The sequence below is a fragment of the Gymnoscopelus microlampas genome (assembly GCF_963454915.1).
Source record: "Gymnoscopelus microlampas genome assembly, chromosome: 5".
In the NCBI taxonomy this organism is placed as follows: domain Eukaryota; kingdom Metazoa; phylum Chordata; class Actinopteri; order Myctophiformes; family Myctophidae; genus Gymnoscopelus; species Gymnoscopelus microlampas.
The window spans coordinates 31,940,786-31,962,216 of record NC_139942.1 but is presented as its reverse complement, the minus strand read 5'-3'; the positions used below and the strand labels follow the sequence as shown (position 1 = coordinate 31,962,216).

Genomic DNA, 21,431 nt, shown 5'->3' with positions numbered 1-21,431 from the left:
TAATTGAAGTTTTTCAGAAAACTTAGGTCAGGATTTTGAAGGAGTCTTTAGAATCGGCCTCAGGTCTTTAACTGACAGGGAAATTGACAGGAGAATCGACTGCTGGTCTAAACAATACTACGGTATGATGACTCAATATATTACACTGTATGTAAACTTAAAATCAATTAATTTATTGGTGATCTTGCTGCGAGCAGTCTGAACAAGCAAGTTGAACACAAAATGCATTGTGCATGTACCTGTCTGAGTCTTTCCTCACTGTCAGCCAAGGGAACACTCTGAACCTCAGAGGATGGGCCAGGCATCGAAGGGTTGTTTGACAACTGGCCAGGGTCTTGCAGGGCATTGCCACCGTTACCCATTCCTGAATGATCCTTCATCTCCATTTTCTCAGCCGCCTGCGGCCGAGGTGTCATGGGGGCCTGCTCAAAAGGGTCATGGACTGGCGTCTGATTGGGTCTCCTGGAAGGAGACTGAGTAAATCCATCTTCTGACATGCTGGGGTGTTTTGGTGTTTGTGAGCCAGTATGAGGGAAGGGCTCTTGTAGTCTGACTTGAGGTGGAGAGAATGGATCCTGGTTCCCCATTGGCCCTGGCCTTGGCCCTTGTCTGTTGAGTCCATCAGGCCCCATACCAGGCCTGGGGGTTCCTGGCGGCTGGGCATAGGGATCATTGAGCATTGGTCTGGGAACCCCTGGCTGAAACATGTCACCACTCCCTGGCCTTGGTGCCCCGGAAGCATTGCTATATGGGTCCATGGGCACCCTTTGGCTACCTGGAGACTTGGAAAACCTTTCACCAACAGCTGGCCGTGGAGTATTAGGTTGCTGGGCGTAGGGGTCCACTGAGTGGGATGGAGACATCCTTTGACCACCATGGGACGGATGACTGAACTGATTCATCCCAACGGGGCGAGGAGTTGAAGGGGCCTGTGAGTAAGGGTCTGAAGAGGGACTAGGGGTGTTCAATGGCTGTCCGTAGTTATCATGTGGGCGCGGGGTGCCAGGCGGTCGGGCATAGGTTTCAAAGAATGGCCGCGATTGGCCACTGGGCTCATTCATGGGTCGAGGGGTACCAGGAGGTTGGGCATAGGGGTCTGTGGCAGGCTTGGTGGGTCCAGAAGGTTGGGCGAAGGGGTCATAGGTATAGTGGTCAGGTCTTGGGGTAGAGGGTGCGTGAGCATAAGGATTTCTGGACATTTGTGTCATGGGTCCTGGCTGAGCAAATGGGTTGCCCTGAGGGTGATGCTGGCCCATTCTGGGAGGACTGGTGAAGTTGTCATTCCCAGATGGTCTAGGGGTGTGAGGTGGCTGAGAGTAGGGGTCATTTTGCTGACTCTGGGAGAACCTGTCATGCGGCCCTGGTCGGTTAAAGGGGTCCTGAGCCTGGGGAGGGGGCATGGGAGTTTTAAAAAGAGGGACTGAGCCAGACTCATTGCTACCAGGGATAGGAGCTAGTAAAGGCCGAGAGTAAGGGTCAGACAGGATCATTCTGTTCTGAGCCATGCGCTGATAGACCTCGTTTCTGATCATAGGTCTAGAGTAAGGGTCTCTATTCGGGGAACCCATTGGAGGTCTCCCCTGGGCAGCTTGACTGGACCGGGGGGGACCCATGGGTTTCAAGAAAGGGTCTATCTCACCAGCTGGCCGCGGGGTGTCAGGGGGCTTGGCATAAGGGTCACTGCTCATGGATGTGGGTGAGCCAAAGGACTCATGAGCAGGAGAAGGCCTCCCTCGGTCCGGTTGCTCCATCATGGAGTTGGGAGATTTGCCAGACTCCATAGATATTCTACGACATGCATTCGGCGCTAGAGCAGGTGGTCTTGGTGTGCCCACCATCTTAGCATATGGGTCCCATGGTGAGGAGGGTCTTGAGCCAGAGGAACCTGGAGAGAAGACTTGAGGGGACTGGGGCTGGGAGGAGGGTCCTGATGGAGGCGGAGGAGGGGGCCGTAAAAACACATCCTCGGGGTGTTCTTGCTTCCCAGGATGCTGTGGCCTACCGAAGCCCTCTTTAGAGTTGAGCTGCATGGGGGACATGCTGCCATTGCTAGGCTGGGAGGCGGGGCTCTGGTTCCCACTGTTGTTGCCGTCTCCATCAGACAGGCTGCCTGCCTGTTGAGCAAGGAGCTGCTCATTCTTTACTTGCTCCAGTTTCTGTGTGGCTTCAATCTTCGCTTGCTGTTTGCTCTTCTGCCTCATTTGCTGGTGAAGGACCACAATGAAAAGGAGGTAGGTATTAGACTTCAAAGGAATGCATACAATGCTTTCAGTCCAACATCCTAACCAGACAAACTGGACAGACTATGTAGGGGATGGTGCAGTTGTCTCTGGGGGCCTTTCTGAAGCACCTTTCTGTCGTCTTAACACTAGCAAACCTGCCGCTGCATTTCCCTGACTTCACTACATACTCTCTTACCTGTCTAAACTTCCACTCTTGTTCATGCTCTGACTCTTTGGGTTTCAAAGGGTCCTTAAAGAGCAGTTCTGTGTCTAGTGGTATGTTGGGGTCAAACACCTCAGGGGTCTGCTGCTGTGGTGGGTGCCTCTTGACCGTCTCGTTGGACATCTGGACTTTGTTGATGCGCAGGGCAGCTCGGTTATCCCTTGCCTTTTGCTGCAGAACAAAATCATAGATGCACACAAAGGCAATACAGAAACGCATCCCAAGCACACACACAGGCACACACAGGCACGCCACAGAAACAGAGGAAGGTAGACACAAAAAAGAGATTATCAGTTGGGGCCAAAGTCACCTTAGGAAGAACTAAAGCAGGGTATATTTAATCAAGAATAAGTCTTTAAAACATGGCTACTGCCAGATAAAATTACTTCTAGTGAACTTAATTACAGAGACCGCAGTGAGCTCTAACACTGAGCGCTGCTTCCTCTGTTAATTGGTTCATCTGTGAAAGGCCGGATTTCAGATTGCATTGGCAAGAGGCAAGGGGGCCAGTCTGCCTTTTGCATAATAATAAAGCGTCAGCACAAACACCAGTCACAGTTTGAGGTTTGTTATGTTTCTAGTTAATTCAGACTTGGAGATGACTGGAGAAGTGACAAGCAATCTCAGAAATATTAATGATCTTACCACATATGGGGCCCTGTCTTGTGAACTTGCTTTCCTCCATAGTTTTGCAATTTGTTTGACTCTTGTAGACCAGTCTGTTGATAAAAAAAAGAAGGGTTGTCATGACTGAGCACAGAAGATATGCTTGGAATAATACTCAGACATCCTCAAGCATGAGTTACACAGGCACAACAAGTAATCAATCATCTATATGAGAAAAGGGGAAAAAAAGGAAAATGTAGATTTTAGGGGGGCCTATCTGGGTAATTTCTTTTAACTCACCTGGAAATTCTTCCTTGAGATTGGGGAAGTTGACGTTCGTATACAGGACTGGTGCTACGGTTGCGAGCTCTCCCAGAGTTTCCTCCTTTTCCCATTTCAGTGTACTCCTCTGGGCATTGGACATGGCTTCGGTCTCCCCCTCAGGCAGAGAACCAGGAGGGGTGGGGCCTGGGCCATGGGTGGGAGAGGGCCATGGACTTACAGCCTGATTGAACTTCCTGTCCCTGCAAAAGATGAGGAGTCCAACTTTTATGTTATGCTGAAATCACTATGCTCAGCAAAACCTACTGTAAATATGAGGAAAATGCAGCATACATTATTATATAATAATTTACAAGAACACAGAAGTTGAATTACCTTGGATTGTCAGTGAAAGGCATACGGTGGAGGGGGGAGAAATTTTCGGGGATGCAAGGCCCTGCTCCTGGATTCGGAGGGAAACGTTGGTTTGGTCCCATCATGCCATTAGGCATCCTTGGAAACATGGGATTCCCTGCAAGAAAGAAAACGCATTTAGAGAGCTGAATGATATGCTTTGACCATGAGAACTGGATCAGATATATTGGACAGTTTTGGGTGCCAGGCGATATCGATTTGGTAGTGACATCTAAACCAGCAGTATCATACCCAAGATGCATTGCACAAATAGCCAGAGCTGAGGTGAGCCAACGTAAATTCAGGTAAACTATAAATATATTTTTTAGGCATTATGTTACAGGTGGTTAGGTTTAGTTAGTTATGGGTTTGGTGCGGTTATGGTCAGGTTAAGGATCTGGGAGGGCGGTTAGTCAGTGAGATTGCGTGAATAAGCCTGGAGTACATATCATATCTACACCTAATTTTCAATTCAAACAGAATACAGTGTACACATACAGAGTAGCATAAACGGACTGTGAAGGCTTCAAAAGTTAAGCCTAATCAGACTAATAGATTTAGTTGAATATAAAAAAAGCAGCAATTACAATTTCTTTGCATAAATTCATTGAAATGAAATACACGGTATTAAACCCATTTTGGGCGGGAACCCCTATTTGTAACTATACCTTTCAAGACGGGAACACCTTTTGGGGTTCCTGTTGCTAAGTACAGTATATAGCAACATAAATGTTTTGTAATTTATTAATACATATTTGAAGTTTTTCCAGAAAACTTAGGTCAGGATTTACAAGGCGTGTTTAGACCTCAGGTCTAAATGGGTTAACTAATAATAATTTTTTTAAATCCTGTTCTTCGATTATTCTATTAATCGAAAATAGATAGAACAATAGAATAATTGTGAGTAAATAATTAATAGCTGCAGGAGCCATATTAATGAAATATAACAATTACAAAAGGAAAATAGTGTGCCTTGAGAGCTGCTTTCCAGTTACAATGGAAGTCAATGAGAGCCTATTTTATTAATTTGCTATTAAACTGCACAGCGGAGCGAAATAAGTCATACGTTGGACTAGTTAGATCATAACAAGGTAAGAAAACAACCCAAACCTCTACAAAAGTGGTCATGCCCTTTAAGCAAAGAAGAACAAAACGTTTTGAAGCAAGCAGGACACATTCTACAGTCTTTTCCAAGCCATATGTTATGGCACGAATAAAAATAACTTTACTTTGTGTAAGATGCAAGCATTGTGTCCTTCAGCGCTTGCCAGACACATCCGTAAAGTATTTTAACCTGTTGCATGTGCTGTTCTGCAAATATGCGTTGCCTATGTCATTTCATTTACTTAACACAACAATTGTAATAGTATTATTATAGGCTACTAATTTATTTTGAAGCTGGCGCGATTCTGATTCCCTTCCCCCCACAGTTGTTTTAAAGTCCTCCCCGTTGCGCTGTCTGTGTGTGTGTGTGTGTGTGTGTGGGGGGGGGCTAATCTCCGTGCCGTGTTGTGCCATATATGCATCGATATACAAGCCCACTGTACGCTTTTAGATGAGCAGTTTTTGAGTATATAACAGGGTTAAAGTAGTTCAATTAATTCTGAGGCTATAGACGCCTTAACAGACAACGTCACACTGATAAGAACCAGTATGCGCGCACAGGCCGGCACCAAAAAACCCTGACCTCTCATAAGATGCAATGTTAAAGTGGTCACAGCCTCACGTGTAAAAATGCATCCCATCAAACTTTCAGATGCTGTTTTTCTCCCAGTATGGAAGAAGAATGCTTAGGATTTTTACTGTGATCTCTCACTCTTGAAATATATAATCCTTGGTTTCTGTTGTGTGTAAACAATAATAACAATTCAAAGCAGTTGTTCCCCAAACCCCACGTCCAGTGGCTATCATAAGAACGGAGGGAGCGCTCTATGATCATGGCACGAGAACCTGCTCTTGCTCGCGCAGCTGCAGCCCATCAAGGCTAATTTATGCTCCGTCCCACAAAGGTGTCACGCGCAGAGAACGGCCAAGAATAGCAGACCTCCAAGCTCACAGCGGTCACATCTGCGACGCAGTTGTGAGCTTGTATGTCAGCTGTTCTCGGCGTGCAATACCGTTGCTTAATGAAGTATATGTCTCGCTAGGGCGCACCCCACTAGCCAACACACTAGAGGGGGTTGAATGAACTGAAACCAGCACACCCCAAAACAGCAGGTTTGGGGATCTGTTGAGAATTAATTACATGAAACAGTCACCTGTGCGTCCAGTCTCAATGTTTGTAAACAAATAATTGGTCTATAGAGCACTGAAGTCCTGACGTCACTGCCGCTAGAGGGGGCTGTTCCGTTGGTTTGTGGCTTCATTTTTTGTGTTGAAATCCTCATTGGGGAATCTTAGATCACGTCATATAAGAACTGTGTTCGAAAAATTAAAAACACCACCCCGGCGATTTTACTCATATGGATATGAAGCATCGACTGAAGGTGGAAATGTACACATTTACTCGAAGAGTAACACAATAAACGCTAGAAACGAGTCAAAGGACCCCAAAGACTACATTTCCCATGAACGTGGCTGCTGTAGGGGACGGTGATTTCAGACCCGGAAGTGCAGTTCTTAAGACTTTTAAGGGAGAATTCATTCCATTTTCGCCAGAAACAGGCTGTATAAAATATGAATGAATATCATAAACGATGCAGAGCCACCCCCCTGACAGAATCGCCGGGGTGGTGTGTTTATGTTTGGAACACAGTTCTTATATGACGTGATCTAAGATTCCCTTATGGGGATTTCAACACAAAAAATAAAGCCACAAACCAAGATATGCGTGCAACCAGTATGCGCGCAATGAAACCCATTCTATCAGGTCTCGCTAGGACGTGCCTCACTAGCCAACACATAAGAGGCGGTTGGGGTGTGCTGAAACCAGCGCACCCCAAAACAACAGGTTGGGAATTGATTGCGTGAAACAATCACCTGTGCGTCCAGTCTCAATGTTAGTAAACAAATAATTGGTTTATATTAGCTCATTTAGTTGGGGACCCCCTGGATCCCCCTCAAGGACCCCTGGGGGTCCCCGGACACCACTTTGAGAACCACTGACTTACAGTACCTTTAATCTGTGAATAGGGAGCGCTTGATCTGATTTACCCAAAGTGTCAATAGCATCAATATTAAAATAATATACGGTATATATAATAATTAAAACTTGTGATAATATGATTAATTGTGCAGCCCTACACGGCACTGATCGACAGTTTACCTGTGCTAGGGTGAGGCATGCTGGTGCCTGGTGTTGCAGGGAGGGGCCCTGCATGGCCCTGGGGATGAGGCACCTGTGGTGGTGGTTGGTTGGTGCTGGGGCTCAGGACTGCTGTGAAGAGATCTTCTACATCCTTACCCTCCAGCTCTGCAAAAGAGTATCAATTAAGTCAGCACTACATGATATTGATTATTATGTATAATTAGAATATCGAATTATAAGACCGATTTGATTAGTACTTTGCCTGACATCTAGGGAATAACTATACAGATGGCAAGCACAAATGATTTATCTGTAATTGCAGGCTATTAGTGGAGGACAAAAAAAATGGTGAAATGGTTAGATTTCATATAGGGTTAAAAAAACAAGAGGTCATGAATTTCATGTAGAACTTAATTCAGAACTTCTACCTGTGTAGAAGTGATTTGATTTTTTTTTACCTTATGGACTTGAATTTTTAATCAAACGCTGAACATTTACTATGGGTGGGAATCACCAGGGACCACATGATTCAATTTGAATGAAAACAAATAATAATAAAAATGTGATCACAATTCTTGGGCCACAATTCTATAAGATCACGATTCTTTGTGATCATGTTGCGATTCATTAAAATGTTTATACATTTCTGATCATTGTTTTGGTACCAAAGTCAGGTGACCACACCAAGATGGTGCTTGAGCTCACTAGTCACCAAGACAGCTAACCGGATGATCCTCAACCGTCTTCGATTTAGACTCTTAGGCCCTCCGCTGAAAAACTCACTGAATGGCTTTCACCCTGAACGCGCAACAGTTGGGCAGATAGTGGCTCTGAGGAGGATACTGCGGTGATCACATTCATTGACTTCCAAAAGCTTGACACCATACACCAGGGGTAACTCATGAACATTCTCTGGTCCTGAGAAGATGGTGCAGATGATAGCGGCAAGCTGTGGTCAGACTTGAGCCAAGCTTCAGACCCATGATGGTTTGAGATTCTTGCGGTTGTCCTACTTTCTGTTTATTGTGGCAATGGACCATGCCCTGAGACTCGCAATCAGTCGCAGGGAGGAGACACTGGGGTTCATGCTGTTCCCGAGGCAGACTAAGCAAGGACATTCCATCACGATCACCGACCTCGACTATGCACATGACATTGCCCTAGTCTCGGACACAGCAGAGAAAGGGAGGGAACTGGCAGTAGGAAAGGAGTGCAGAAAGATAGGCCTCAAGCTCAACGCCAAGAAAACAACAGAAATGGCATTTAACACAAAGAACAGAACGATTGCTACTGCCAGCTCGAGGTAGTTGAGGATATAATATTATCTCGGTCCCTGGACTGCTTCGACGGAACCGGATCTGAGGGCACTTTCCTGGTATGCCCTGTTTGGGATGAGGCAAGCAAACTGACAATGTGGGAACCAACCTAAGGCTTAGGTGGGAGGTGAAAGAGGCGCACCTCCTACATAGACACACTGTGGTGTGACAGAGGAGCTAGCAACAATGCAGAGCTACGGTCATTGATGCTGGATAGGAGTTAACCTCAGAAAGATCCGACAGGGATCAAAACGTTACATTCGAGCATTCAACAAGAGTTGCAAGGCCTTCTTTTGAATTGAACTTCTGTACTTTGCAGTTTGGTTCAACACCAAGGAAAGAGGGATGTCATAACATTACGTGGCCCTCACATCTAGTTTTTTAAAAAAATCACGTGTTGACTGCCATAAAAAGTGTTCTTTCAAAAACGCTAGCCATAATATTAAAAAAGAATGAAATCAGTACATTTCAAAGAAATTGAAAATAATAATAAACAAGTAAGACGTGCGAACGCGGGAAGCGAACGCAGCTCGAAAATAACAATAAGAAGAATAGAAGAGAATGAGCAATTGTAGAGAAGTGGGTGGTACAGTTAAATTATATGTGTTGGCAGGCGGATTTCAGCCACACTGTAGTGCACTCTGAGATCTGTCAGCAGCCAATGAGAGCGTGAGTCACATGGGGGCGCGGCTGCACACAGGCAGTGCACACAATACTGCACACAGACACACACAACCCGAGCACGGTTTCATAGTAAGCTCCACTTGACTTCCGCTGCGTTCGCAATAAAATAAGTTATTCTTGGAGTCAAAAAATCGATAAAGATCATATCAAAAGAATCGCATTCTTATACTGAATCGAACCCCCCCTCCCAACCCGTGTCTTTACTTTGCATAACCCTAGAAAGTTTAAGGGCAGTACATGCTCTTTGCGTTTGACAAGATCAGATGAAAATGCAAAATGTTGATAGAAAAGCATTAAACACAAACCTGGAATTTTGTAGAGTTTGCTGAGAATTGATTCTGAAACAAGCAATGAAAGGAATGAGAGAGAACAGATAATTATTAAGAAATCATCATGTAATTCATAGCAACTCATCAAACGGGAAGCCAATGGGATTTTCGGCACTTCAAGATGATTTTATAAGCGCCTTGTCCCAGACTAACCATCAGTGACCATCTTGTCCAGCTCTGGGCTGAGGATGCCGTCCAGAGGTTCCTCTGGGAGGGCACGAGGTGTTCGTCGGCCAGAATGGGACTGGGGAACCACTGTGGAGCCGTCTGCAATGTGCCCAATGTCCAGCCCAGCTGTGGAAACAAACACACAGACGTACGAAAAAAACAAACAAAAATCACAACACATGCACATATGAGGCACCGGTCAACAACGTGTAAAAATAGGCCTAAAGTGAGAACATGTTTATTGTCTAATCAGCCCGTGGAATGCAATCATAACAGCACATTCTAAATCACAGCTCCTAAGGGGTCCCTGCATCATGTAATATGAGTGCTCTGGGAGCAATGAAGAGGCAGACAGGTCATATTAATTCTGAGCAAAGATACATAAACACTTGAACGCTTGTACAGGAAAACATTGTTCTGCCCCCTCAATTACGCTGCTCTTTCCTACCAACAACCGTTACACTCCTTATAATGAGGACTAAAACATGCAACCTTCAGCACATTTATAATAATTAATTCAGCTAATAAGAAGTAAAAACCCATTTGAAAAGATGGATAACTGCACTGCCAGCAGATTAAATGAAGATGATGAACAATGAAGCAAGCTTAGCAAAATTCTTCGAGATGCCTATCACTGGAGAACTATTTAGACTCTCTTGCCACAGAGGCTAGCTTCTTATTCTCTCCTGCAGTTCAAAAACACAAACACTGAGCAACGACGACAACGACAGCTGTTAGTTCCCAAGTCTTGTATTGGGGCAAAAACATATCAACCTAGACTACATTTAAGTTATACAAAGTACTAGTTACAAAGAACCAAGGACACCTATTGGCCTCAGTGGAATTGCAAAGTTTTTCTCTGCCAAATTGCAAAAATAAATAAATAAAATGTCTAGAAAAATCGAAAGAAGGTTTACTTAGGCCTCTCGTTCTCTAAATTGCTCACTTCTAAATTGCTTATTTCTTTGAGTTTGAATGGGAGTGCGTCCTTGATGGTCTGTCTCTGTAAACATCTCTCAGGCATCTCTGGTTGGCTAGACATGAATTTGTACTAAAATCACTGGTTTGATCACAAATTCCTAATACATTTCAATGCTGAAATGTATTAGGAAGGAGACACTGCCTGTGTGCAAAGATTAGTAGGAAGCGGCTCAGGACGTACACACACACACACACTCACACACACACGCGCACACACACACACGCACACACACACGCGCGCACACACAGTAAGAGAGGAAGAATGCAGTAAAGCAAGGGATGAGTAGGCCATGGCACCCTTACCAAAAGGAGGAGGTGAGCTGTCAACCTGGAAGGGGCAAAAATCAAGACCTACAAAAACCCAAAAACCAGATATAAATGAGTGAAAAAAAGAGTGGAGACAGAACAGGCAAAAATCACGCTTCAGACAATGCAAAAATAAAGATAAATCAAGTGTGAACGAGAAGGAAAACCCACAGTCAAAAGAATGTGACATTCAGAACTACAAATGTGGTGAAAAGAAAAATAATTAGCTGTCTGAGGAAGTTTTCGCCCCGTTTCCAATCCCCACCACCATTTTGAGAGGCTAGAGCTAGAGGTGTAGAAGCTATACATTATTGCCACTGTGACTGCCCGTGAGATTTAACCACTTAAACCCGATGCACTTTGTTTGTTGACCAGTGTCCCCCAGGGGTCTATACTAAAACACCCTACTTTTCTCCCTTTATAAAAACATTTTTTTTGCCAAAAATAGCCAATCAACAAGTTCACAACGCATCACATTGCAACGCGTTGTGAGCTTTAGATCTGCTATTTTCACAGAATATCCGCCCCCAGAATAGGGGCGCAAGAGTTCATGTGGATATGACGCACCAGAGTCACTGCTCGCCTTCCCCAGCATTCCCAAGATGTCTGCGTCAGTGTTCAGAACATCAGACAGATCAACTAATGGTTCCTCAGAAGTCTCTGTAGATGGAGAAGATAAAATGAAGCAATCAGAAATCATAATTAATGGTAAATGATAAATGGACATGAGGTTAGGAGTTGGCGCCACTCATTCAAAAGTGCAAAACAACTTAAGAGTGTGTGTTTGCATGTAGTAGGGCTGAGTGTAGCAATTCAGCATTCATAAAGTCTGTGAGGCGAACGCAGAGCTCCTCCAGAAATAATAGTCTCCGGAAGTCTATGCAAATTAAGACATTATTGGTTACTAAGTTGGTTTACAAGGAAAGCAGCAGAGTTGAACTGTCTTTTATGCCAAGTTCCCTTGAACAATGATCTATACTACACTGTCCCTATTGCTGCTAACCTGCAGTGTTGCCCACTTGGCTTGTAGACAACCACATGTCTCCATATACACATGGAGTTTTGCCGGGAGAGTGTAACGTGTGTGGAGGAACACGCTATCCCTCCCAGCTCCTCACTGAACAGTCTGCACAACCAACCCGTAGAACTCACTAGTGCAACAACAAAGCACACATTCCCCAGTTGGCGCCACACCGGTGAACATGGCCAATTGTGTTTGTTGGAGCGCACGGCCAAACCGGAGGCACCAAAACCCCAGTCTCCATGGTGGTGGTCAAGAACTTTAACTCTGTGCCACCTTGATGCCCATAAAATAGAGTGTGTTGACAAAGCTAACCTTTGAGTTGATTCCTATACTGGCAGTCTGGCTTGTTTAGGCCATTGACTACAGTAGGGGTTTCAAAAACTAAAGTACTAGACTTTTTTTTTTTTTTTTATAAAGTAGTGACAATATATCTACAGCAGCAGGCGTTGTAATACATCTATGGGTAAACGTTTTCAAACAAATCATGGTTGTCATATGTGATGCTGTGCAGTCAGTGAGGGGTGCTAAAACAGCAGACGTGCAGAAAGAGACAAAGGTTAATTTCTACTGTAGTTTAATAAGTACAAAGTTGATCTTGTACCTCAAACTGTTTTGAGCATGTGGATCATAGCCTTCGAACAACCGAAGGTTAACATAGATTAGTTTGAACAATCATTTTTCGTAGTTATGCCATGTTAAGTAAACAGAAAAGGAAAGAGTCCCGCTTTCCCTGCAAGAAAGCAGTTGCAGTGTTACAGCATTCAAACCATGAGACAGACAGTACTGTATCTCCAGCCTCTGACAAGCTTACTAGGGGTTTAGTCCAATCAGATCGCAGCTCATTTCTAAACAATAGAGCCATTAACAGGGAAATAGTCTATATCTATGTACGATGTACTGTATAGCCGAAGCTGTGAACAGACAATGACATGTATTGATGGTGGTATGGTCCTTTAACATGCCAGACACTGGACCATGTCTCTTACTTTAATGGTTTTCAGGAGTAATTAAGCAATGTTTGTGTACATACGTGCTACCACAGGTCTAGTAGGGAGAGGAGTGGCTGAGGCGCTGAGCAGGGGGTCCGACGAGGGGTCCAGGAAGCGGGTGGCGGGGTGCTTCCTGTCTGCTTGGCCCTGTCCTTCCTCCAATAAGCTGGAATCTGCCCCCTGCTGCCTGCTCTGCTTGCTCTTGTCCAACAGGTCCTTCCCGAAGAACGCCTCCTGTCCATGACAACACACAACACGGGTCACTTCCCTGGATTGACACTGTACCACAGGAGCTGTCAACCTGTCATCCCTGACACTCCCCCATGAGACTTTCCTTGGGAAAAGCACACCACTCCTGTCTGGTATAAGCCTAGGGTTTTATTCACACACACAAGACGAGGGCCCATGAGAATCGACCAAAGTGACAGGCAGAAGCATTGAGACCAACACACATGCTACGGTCACTGTTGTCCCCACTTGTCTCAGCAACCTCCTCCCCACCCCCAACTGCATGTATCCACCAGTCGCCTACCTTGCTCAACCCAGACACGTGACTGCAGCTCCCCACTGTGCCGAGACATTAAAAGCCTAACGCGTCGCCGTTTCAATAATTAATCAAATGCGCTTCTCTGCTTTGGACCCTTTCGTTTAGACTGAACAAACCCTTCCTCCTCCGCCCCCCCTACCGCAGTGGGATACAGACCAACACTGACAGCTGCCCGTGTCTTAATGCAACTCACATATCTCCATGTTTTAGCCAAAAGAAGGTGACATTGAGATGCTGACTTGGAGAAAGGGAGTCTCAAAGTCATCTCCAGTTTAGCTCTCGTACGTCAATTGGCAAGCCAGACAGGAGCCATTTGGAGAAGATGATCAGTGCAGAGTATTCTCAGTGGAAATCTCCAGAAGCTTAAGGCCATTCCCCTCTTATTTAAAAAAAAAAAGTATACAGAAGGGGCTCCCTGCACCAAAGGTCTATCTTTAAGTGGTTGCCAGGCAATGTATTCCGTATTCTGAACCTCCCCTTACCATGGGCGGGATTACGTGGCAGATTATGAAGATAGTGTATGACATGTCTAGACAATCAGTATATGGATGGGTAGCTTACATGATTATAAAAAGGAAATAATGACTGTTCTGACTTTTAAGTTAAAGGATAATTCTGGACTAGCCTTTTCCTTACTTTTATACAATGTTATTATGTCCTAGGACGAGTGGTACAGTAGAACATTTTCATAACTCCATCCCGAGTCCACCGTAGCTAAAAACCCGAGCTGACGGTCCGTGCGCTAGATCGCGTATTTTTATTGCTCAAAAAAAGAAGGTAAGGAGAAGGCTAGTCCAGAATTATCCTTAAAAGAAAAAGTTGTTTAAATCATAATTTTTTTAACATATTTTTCCTAAGATGTTGCCTTAAACTAGTCATTGTTAAAGATCTCCTAAAACGAAAATATATAATGTATATTTCACACCTTTATGCATGGGCATAGTGGTAATGGAATAAGTTGGCTGAAAATAAAGGTCACAAAAAAAGCAGCTGGACTTTAAGAACAGAGTTTGAAGTTAGCTACAGCTGTTCAGCTAGACTTGCATCAGATATTGCTGTTCAGGCGACAGACCTGCAAGTATGCGGGAAAAGCCTCCTCTAATTTGGTCTTCTTTTTCCGGTAGCGTTTCTTGATCTTCTCTGGGACCTCTGGTCCAGGAGGAACCTCATCGACGGGTGTATCAGGCAGTGCTTCTGTCCATGCTTTATACAAATAAAACATAAAAAAGTACAAATTATTTCTATATGAAAAAATCCTCTCTTTCTTCAAGCTCACAAAACTTAATCTAAAGTCAAGTCAACCGTTTTACAGAGAGCTCACAAAGCTTAATCTAAAGTCAAGTCAACCGTTTTACAGAGAGAACTGTAACTATATGAGTGATATGTAGAGGTGTTCACTGACCCTCGTCCTTTCCTGTAGGGTTCTCTGACACAGAGCCAGAAGAATCCTTCCTGCAGAGGGATCGCTTGGCCTTGCCGGGGCCCTGTCCTGGACGACTCCTCTGGCGCACCATGAAACCTCCAATACCTGAGTGAAGGTTATTTATTTATTTAAAATCTTCAAATAATACAACAAAAAAAAAGGTTCATTTTAGGCTCTGAAAAGACACAAAAATCACATACTCTGAGTTGCATCAGAGTTTTCCTCTCCCCCAGACACCCTATCCCTCAATCAGAAAGATTCATCCACCCACAACAATCCACGGCACCCAAAGCAATATAAATCAAACAACTTGTCCACTACCGACAGGCTCAGTCTCTGTCATGTCAATTTTATTTATCAATTAAATTGCTTACACTTTTTTGCATCACAGATTGTGCCGTTAGAAGGCATCTTGCACATGAAAATATGCCATAACTGCAGAAATGGTAAACACGCGTCTAGAAAGGGGTAGGCAGGTTTTAAAGCTTTTAGAGGGAATGAGGAGTGTTAGCTGGAGATAAAAGTGACATTAGAAGTTTCACTGTTGAGAAGCACTGGTGAACATGTCCCCAACCCCATTGCCAGTATACTCAATAATATCCTACACATCCACATACATCTTTTATGTCGCTCCATGCCCACTCAACTAAGAGTCAGAGAGCTACAGTAGCTCCCAGGATCTAACAACAAATGAACCAACAGCAAAGTTGCTAAAATACTCTAAACTGCATATCTTAGAAGGGAATGGGATTACATGATTTGTTTTAGCCAAGCTAGTTAGTTAAGTGTACATAATGAAAGTACATTTCCAGCCAGAAATTTGAGGACATTTATTTGGCCATGAAATCTGTATCATTTATCATGAGGATCAGGATATCCTTGCAGGCTTGAACTAGTTCAACTACTCTTCCCTCAAACGTATTCTTCTGGAGTTACATCAATAGGCTTGCATTATAATTCTTATACGTATATGCACTCCTACTCCAATTCTTATTATACGTATATGCACTCCTACTCCAATTCTTATTAAGTTCCTGTCCACCACCGCAGAGACTAGGGATAGAATCCTCTGCGGTGCTTCTGGCTTGGCCGAGCATCAATACAAACACAACTGGCCATGTTCACAGGAGGGAACCCGGGCAGGGAGGGCCATATATGTATGAGGCCTGCTCACTGGCAGGTGAGCCATTAGGGATCAATAGCAGTAACACGCCTTAGACGCCTAAGTGTATGGGGAATTCAGAAAATGGCATAATGACTACATTGGGAGAAAAAAGGGGAAACATTCCAAATTAATAGAAAAAGATAAGAAAAAATATACAGCAACTTAAAGGTCACAATGACTATGTGGTTGCCGTACTTGCAGCAATCACAATCAACCATATGATTTGGAACAATTGCTGTGCGGGGCATGCGAGAGAACAAGAATAAAGTTCTACCTGGCGGTCTGTGCAGACTACACTGGGGGAAGGCACAACATCGCATCTTTTTGCACTGCAGTGCTCAAGAAGTACTCCTCCTTACTGAGTATACTACCACCTTAAGAGATGTCATGGATTTTGTAGACATGCTTTAGAAAGCAGGAGAAAATAACATTGACAGCCCGCTCATATTGGTTCGTAGCATTATGTCCCAATGAAACCTTACACAGCACATATTATTTTCAGGCTTTGTGCTGTGAATTATTTTCAGATATATACGTCACATATGCAGCTTCAACAGTCCGTCTTTAACATGGCCATGTCTTAAAATACACCAATTGAATTACCATCTTAAACAATGATATGACTGAAGCGGTGTAGTGACCACTGCTTTCATGATGAAGACATGGTTAAGAAAATAGCCCCTTGGAATACACTAGATAGAGCACTCTGTACGTCAGAGGCCCTGAAATGGCTGTGCTGTGCTTGGCTGCAGCTAGAGCACTGGGCACGTACTGCACCATTTTACGCTTCACAGGAGCTGTCTCCTTCAATCAGGTGCCCTACCCGGCCGGTACGGCTTCCTCTTCCTCTTCTTGCTGCCGTCGGCCCCCTTGGAGTCGTCTTCTGCTGGCTCTCTCTCCAGGCTCGAATCAGACTTCCCCTCGCAATCCAGGAGCTCTGCCTCTGTGACAGGGAGACAGAACACGTACAATGAGACAGTCCCGCAGCACAGACCACCCTGGCCCCCCCCGACACAAACACAGCCTGGGTCAATTCTATCTCAACTCCGCTCAGCGGTGGAGCATTAAACCAGGACCCCCAGTTTGATAAACGGCACATTAGGCCATGCCATGTACTCCCATTTGATACGATTTTTATCTCTGGGACAACCAATTTACACTGTAAAATCCGCAGTGTTACTCTAACTCAGAAAGGACAAATGGTTCCGGAGTTACAGACCCGTTAGTGTCCATTTGGTTCCCAACTATCATTCATTTAGCCGGGGACCCCCTGGAACCCCCTTGAGGATTCGGCAGAACTCGAGTTGAGAACTAGTGCATTACACTGACTGAAATTAAGTTCAGAAATATCACTTCTTTCCCCCCAAATTCTTTTTTCATTACTGAAATACGAGTCAACGAATTTCTACTGATCTTGTGATTGGATATGAACAAAAGGCGTTTGGGAAACCATGGAACTCGGATCTACCTAAATACATAAAAAAATCAACTCTAACCGTCTAATACCATTAACACCAAGACAATACTGCACTCCCAAATAGTGCACCTATAAACCAATTGCAATTCAGACAAGTAACAAGTACCTGAATCTCTTTCAAACATTCTTAACCCATTAAGACCCGGAACTGATCTGTGTTACTTTAGATTTCTTTGGCTATTCAAAAATAGCAGATATACAAGCTCACAGCGCGGCACTATGAACTTGTAGATCAGCTATTTTTTTTTAAATCTTGAAAAAACATTTTTAAGAATCGCCTCAGGTCTTAATGGGTTAATGAGGATATTCCATGCCGACCCTTGCCGTGTCTTCTAAACCAAAACTCTCTGGTTTCTGTGTCTGTGCATGAAAAACATTTTCACTAAACCATTGGTGCTATCAGCAGTCATTTTTCATATTACTCCCTCAATGTCTCGCTTATCGGAGAGCGCCTCCTGGCGTGATCACAGAGGCATTTATTATACATTTCCAGACAATTCATTGGGTGGATCATAGTCGCACCAGAACCCGTCAGCAGGGTACCACCCCCCTTTGTGCAACATAAGGGACCTCCGTGGCCCGTCGCACTATTCAAATTTTCCTTCTCGAAGATTTACTAATAGTTCACCAACAGGACAGGAGCGCATCTTGGACCCCGAATGCTACCGAACAGCTTTCTGAGATTGCAATCAGCATTGCGTAAATCCAGCATGTTTAGCTCTTCTTCAGAGAAGTCTTTTTGAGCAGAGTTAGCCCACTGTTACCCGTGGTGGCTATCACTGTTCTTCTGTTTAGCTTCAATGCTAACACTTCCTCGAGCTGCATAAGCTTGGTTCTAGCGACATTCCGTGCTTTCGACAAGCCGACTTGGAGCCATCATATCTATCTATACTGCTCAAAGAAATGTAGGGAACACTTTAATCCCTTAATTATTTTTTGAGTTTTCATGAACTGTGTACATACTGCTAACAAAAACTGCTCATAAGAATTAAGGGATCAAAGTGTTCCCTTAATTATTTTCAGCAGTGTATATTAAAATTGGGTTATGGGAGGACAGGCGGGGCAGGCTGTCTCAAATCTCTAGTATGAGTAAACTGCGGAAATGTCTTGATTCTAGCGACATTCCGTGCTTTCAACAACTACGGAAGTTTCTCCCCCGCAGCTTCATAAGCTGAGCCGCGGATGCTGTAACACTGAGAAAGCTACAGCCTCCCCAGGCGCGGCTGGAGCACAGACAGGCACGCTTCACCAACTCGGACTGGGGTCCGATGTTGGTAGAGTCTATGGAGTCAGATGCCGAGTATATCCCCATTCCTCTGGACAAGGAGAGGAACACGGCGCAGAGCCGGTCAAAAGAGGTGGATAGCCTCCTCCCGCTCCCGGGTGTCAACCCCGACCAGGAAGCGGCTGACAAAATGGATAAAGACGAAGAGGAGCTGGAAAAAAAACTTGACTGCCTATTTAATATGTGATAAAGCAGTCAATGACTGGTATTTATATATTATTATATCACTGCATAGTGTTATATCATTGATCTATGTGTGTACTTTTGGCTGAGGGGGCGGAGCCAAAAGTACACTCTGCGTATGTCACTGATCACATGACCTCAATCAATTATCCAGTTCTAGGCAACATAGAAGGGGCGGGGGACTTTTGTATTATTTCCACACAACAGCTCTAAGGTGTATTAAAGACATAGTTCAATGTTGAAAATGAGTGGTATTCCCCTTAAGTAAACGTAACACTGAGGAGCAATGCTGTTGCGGACTTATGGACTCAACGTTACCTGCGCATATTTGTACAATCCATAAACTTGGAATTCCCCAATGTTCCCAGTGGTACATGTCTGGTCCACAGACTGGTGGTCGGGAACCTCTGCCTTATGTAGCACAAAGGGGGGTGGTACCCTGCTGACGTGGCCTGGTGCGACCTTGATCCAGCCAATGAATTGTCTGGAAGTGTATAATAAATGCTCCTGTGATCACGCCAGGGGGCGCTCTCCCATAAGTGAGACATCTCGCACGTAATACTCAAATAACCGGGGTTACGTTTGTAACATATAGTTAGATGTTTTGACTTTAATGTTCTCTGTTGCACGGTCCCATTTACCATGGGAAAGAGCATAAAGTCTTGGTCAAAAACTCTCCTAGCTCTTGAATCATTTGTCAGAAGGCGGTGGGGGCTACTCAGTGGGTAATGGGAAAGAATAGATCACTCACCAGAGAGGGGGATGAGGGGGGTGAATTTAAGTATATATTGTAAAGCAGAATTCATGATATGCTAATGTACATTGGATTCACAGTTATGTAGTGTATTTTATCTACTTGTGCACTGGCCGTGCACGTAAATGGCCTTGGGGTACAGTAGGTGTACATGTACAGTGTGTGTGTGAGTGGGGGTATCCGTGAGAATGTTTGATCAATCTGGACCTGCTTGTGTATATGTGTATGCACACGTTTATATATGTATCATATCATATAATAATAATGTATGTGTATTTATGTATCATAATTTGCTTGTGTGGGGCAAGTCTGAATGATGCATGTCGGGAACAATGCAAGTTGGGAGTGCATTCCCCACCCGGTTATGCAATACTCGTACCAGTTTACCAGTGTGAGGCATGCCCAAAAATGGAGCCCAGGCCAGTCTATGGTGTCAGCACTATGACGACATATTGATGACATCAGGGTATTCCATATACAGAGATTTGCTGATTTATTGATATTTTTGGGAGTTCCGCTGATCAGACTGACTTGCCACTCTGCGCATTTACCATTTTTTACCATTGATATGGAGATCCCTGACAAAAAAGGGGTAAAAAGCAAAACAAAAATCCAAAGAAGAAAACAAGATGTTCCTACAGAGCCTCACCTAGATTTCTAAAGAAAACACACAACGCATAAAGCTAACAGACTAAATATTTGGCTTAGAATGGGTGGAAAACCTCAACAACTCGCTGTGGTTCTGTGCCTTCATTGCTTTGCCCCCTCAGCCAGACAAACTGAGACAATATTAACAAATATTACTCTGAAACAATATGAATTAATATTACTCTGAAGTCCTCGATTAGCCAATCATGCGATGAAAGCTGTAGTGATTATAAAGAGTTTTTTCCCCCAAGCACAGTTTGGAAGACAGGGTACCTCTGTTATCCTCCATGTCTTCGTCACGGGAGTGCTCTGACAGCGGGTCCACGGGGGCCTGGAGCACCGCCACGCTGTTCTGGTTGATGATTTTCAGCTTCAGCTTGGGCTTGGGCTTCCTGCGCCGCGATGCGGTGGCAGACAAGCTCTGGAGCTGGCACAGCCCGGACTCTGTCAGACACACGCCGTCCTGCGTGTAGGTCCTCGCCAAGTCTGAAACGCATAGTAACAAAAAGAAGAAGAAATAAAGGGTTGAGGCCAATTTACAAAGATTTTCCCAAAAAGTTTTCCCCAAATGTTTGCGTCGCGACGCATTGTGAGTTTGTAGATCTGCCATTTTCCAAATTTTCCAACTATAATGATATGCCCCAAATAGGGATGCCAGGGTGAAAGTGGTTAATAACAATTTGGCAAAGAAAAAATAGGAGAGGCTTATTATGAATTAGGAGCTAAAAGCCACTGGTTGGAAAATATACAGTTTGCCATTTCTGTTGTTATTTATGTCTCAGTGTTAAAGCTGCAGCCTTACCCATTTCTTTAGCCTTTGAGACGATGTGCGTCATAACTGGAGCCTCAATGGAGTCTCTGGCCTTGGCCGTTACTGCAGCAAAACAGGAGACACGAAAGGCATTAAATAACAGATACGGGTCGAGAAAAAACATAACAGTAGGGCCAACTGTAATTGTTCTACAGCAGACATTGTAAAAAGCATTGAAAAAAAGAAAGGAAAACTCAAGGGTTAATTATGATGGTAAGTTTGGTGAATGAATGCCGCAGTCCCTACCCCTAGTGGTCTTGAAAGCGCGACACATTGTGCAGTCAAAGCTGGTATCTGCAGCTTTCTCGACATCCTCCTCCGAATGGAGCCCCTGACAGGAGGCATGGAGCCATCTACAGAGAAGAGAG

General features: G+C 44.4%; 1 protein-coding gene across 5 annotated transcripts in view; it reads right to left on the bottom strand.

Moving 5' to 3' along the window:
- The window catches only part of LOC311045566 (histone-lysine N-methyltransferase 2C-like), a 91,682-nt gene that overhangs the window by 20,189 nt on the left and 50,062 nt on the right, over nucleotides 1-21,431 (bottom strand). For 2 of the 5 annotated variants that reach the window (XM_084057486.1, XM_084057487.1), the window contains exons 21-37: nucleotides 21,310-21,416; nucleotides 21,055-21,126; nucleotides 20,526-20,738; nucleotides 16,729-16,848; nucleotides 14,720-14,845; nucleotides 14,390-14,520; nucleotides 12,812-13,004; nucleotides 11,325-11,417; nucleotides 10,755-10,802; nucleotides 9,456-9,596; nucleotides 9,279-9,311; nucleotides 6,992-7,138; nucleotides 3,709-3,844; nucleotides 3,352-3,575; nucleotides 3,091-3,164; nucleotides 2,419-2,616; nucleotides 240-2,204 (exon numbers count right to left, since the gene is read on the bottom strand). In XM_084057486.1, coding sequence (XP_083913612.1) covers nucleotides 240-2,204; nucleotides 2,419-2,616; nucleotides 3,091-3,164; nucleotides 3,352-3,575; nucleotides 3,709-3,844; nucleotides 6,992-7,138; nucleotides 9,279-9,311; nucleotides 9,456-9,596; nucleotides 10,755-10,802; nucleotides 11,325-11,417; nucleotides 12,812-13,004; nucleotides 14,390-14,520; nucleotides 14,720-14,845; nucleotides 16,729-16,848; nucleotides 20,526-20,738; nucleotides 21,055-21,126; nucleotides 21,310-21,416 — 4,021 coding nt within the window. The remainder of the gene's footprint in view (nucleotides 1-239; nucleotides 2,205-2,418; nucleotides 2,617-3,090; nucleotides 3,165-3,351; nucleotides 3,576-3,708; nucleotides 3,845-6,991; nucleotides 7,139-9,278; nucleotides 9,312-9,455; nucleotides 9,597-10,754; nucleotides 10,803-11,324; nucleotides 11,418-12,811; nucleotides 13,005-14,389; nucleotides 14,521-14,719; nucleotides 14,846-16,728; nucleotides 16,849-20,525; nucleotides 20,739-21,054; nucleotides 21,127-21,309; nucleotides 21,417-21,431) is intronic. The other 3 variants (XM_084057489.1, XM_084057488.1, XM_084057490.1) reach the window with 3 other exon arrangements.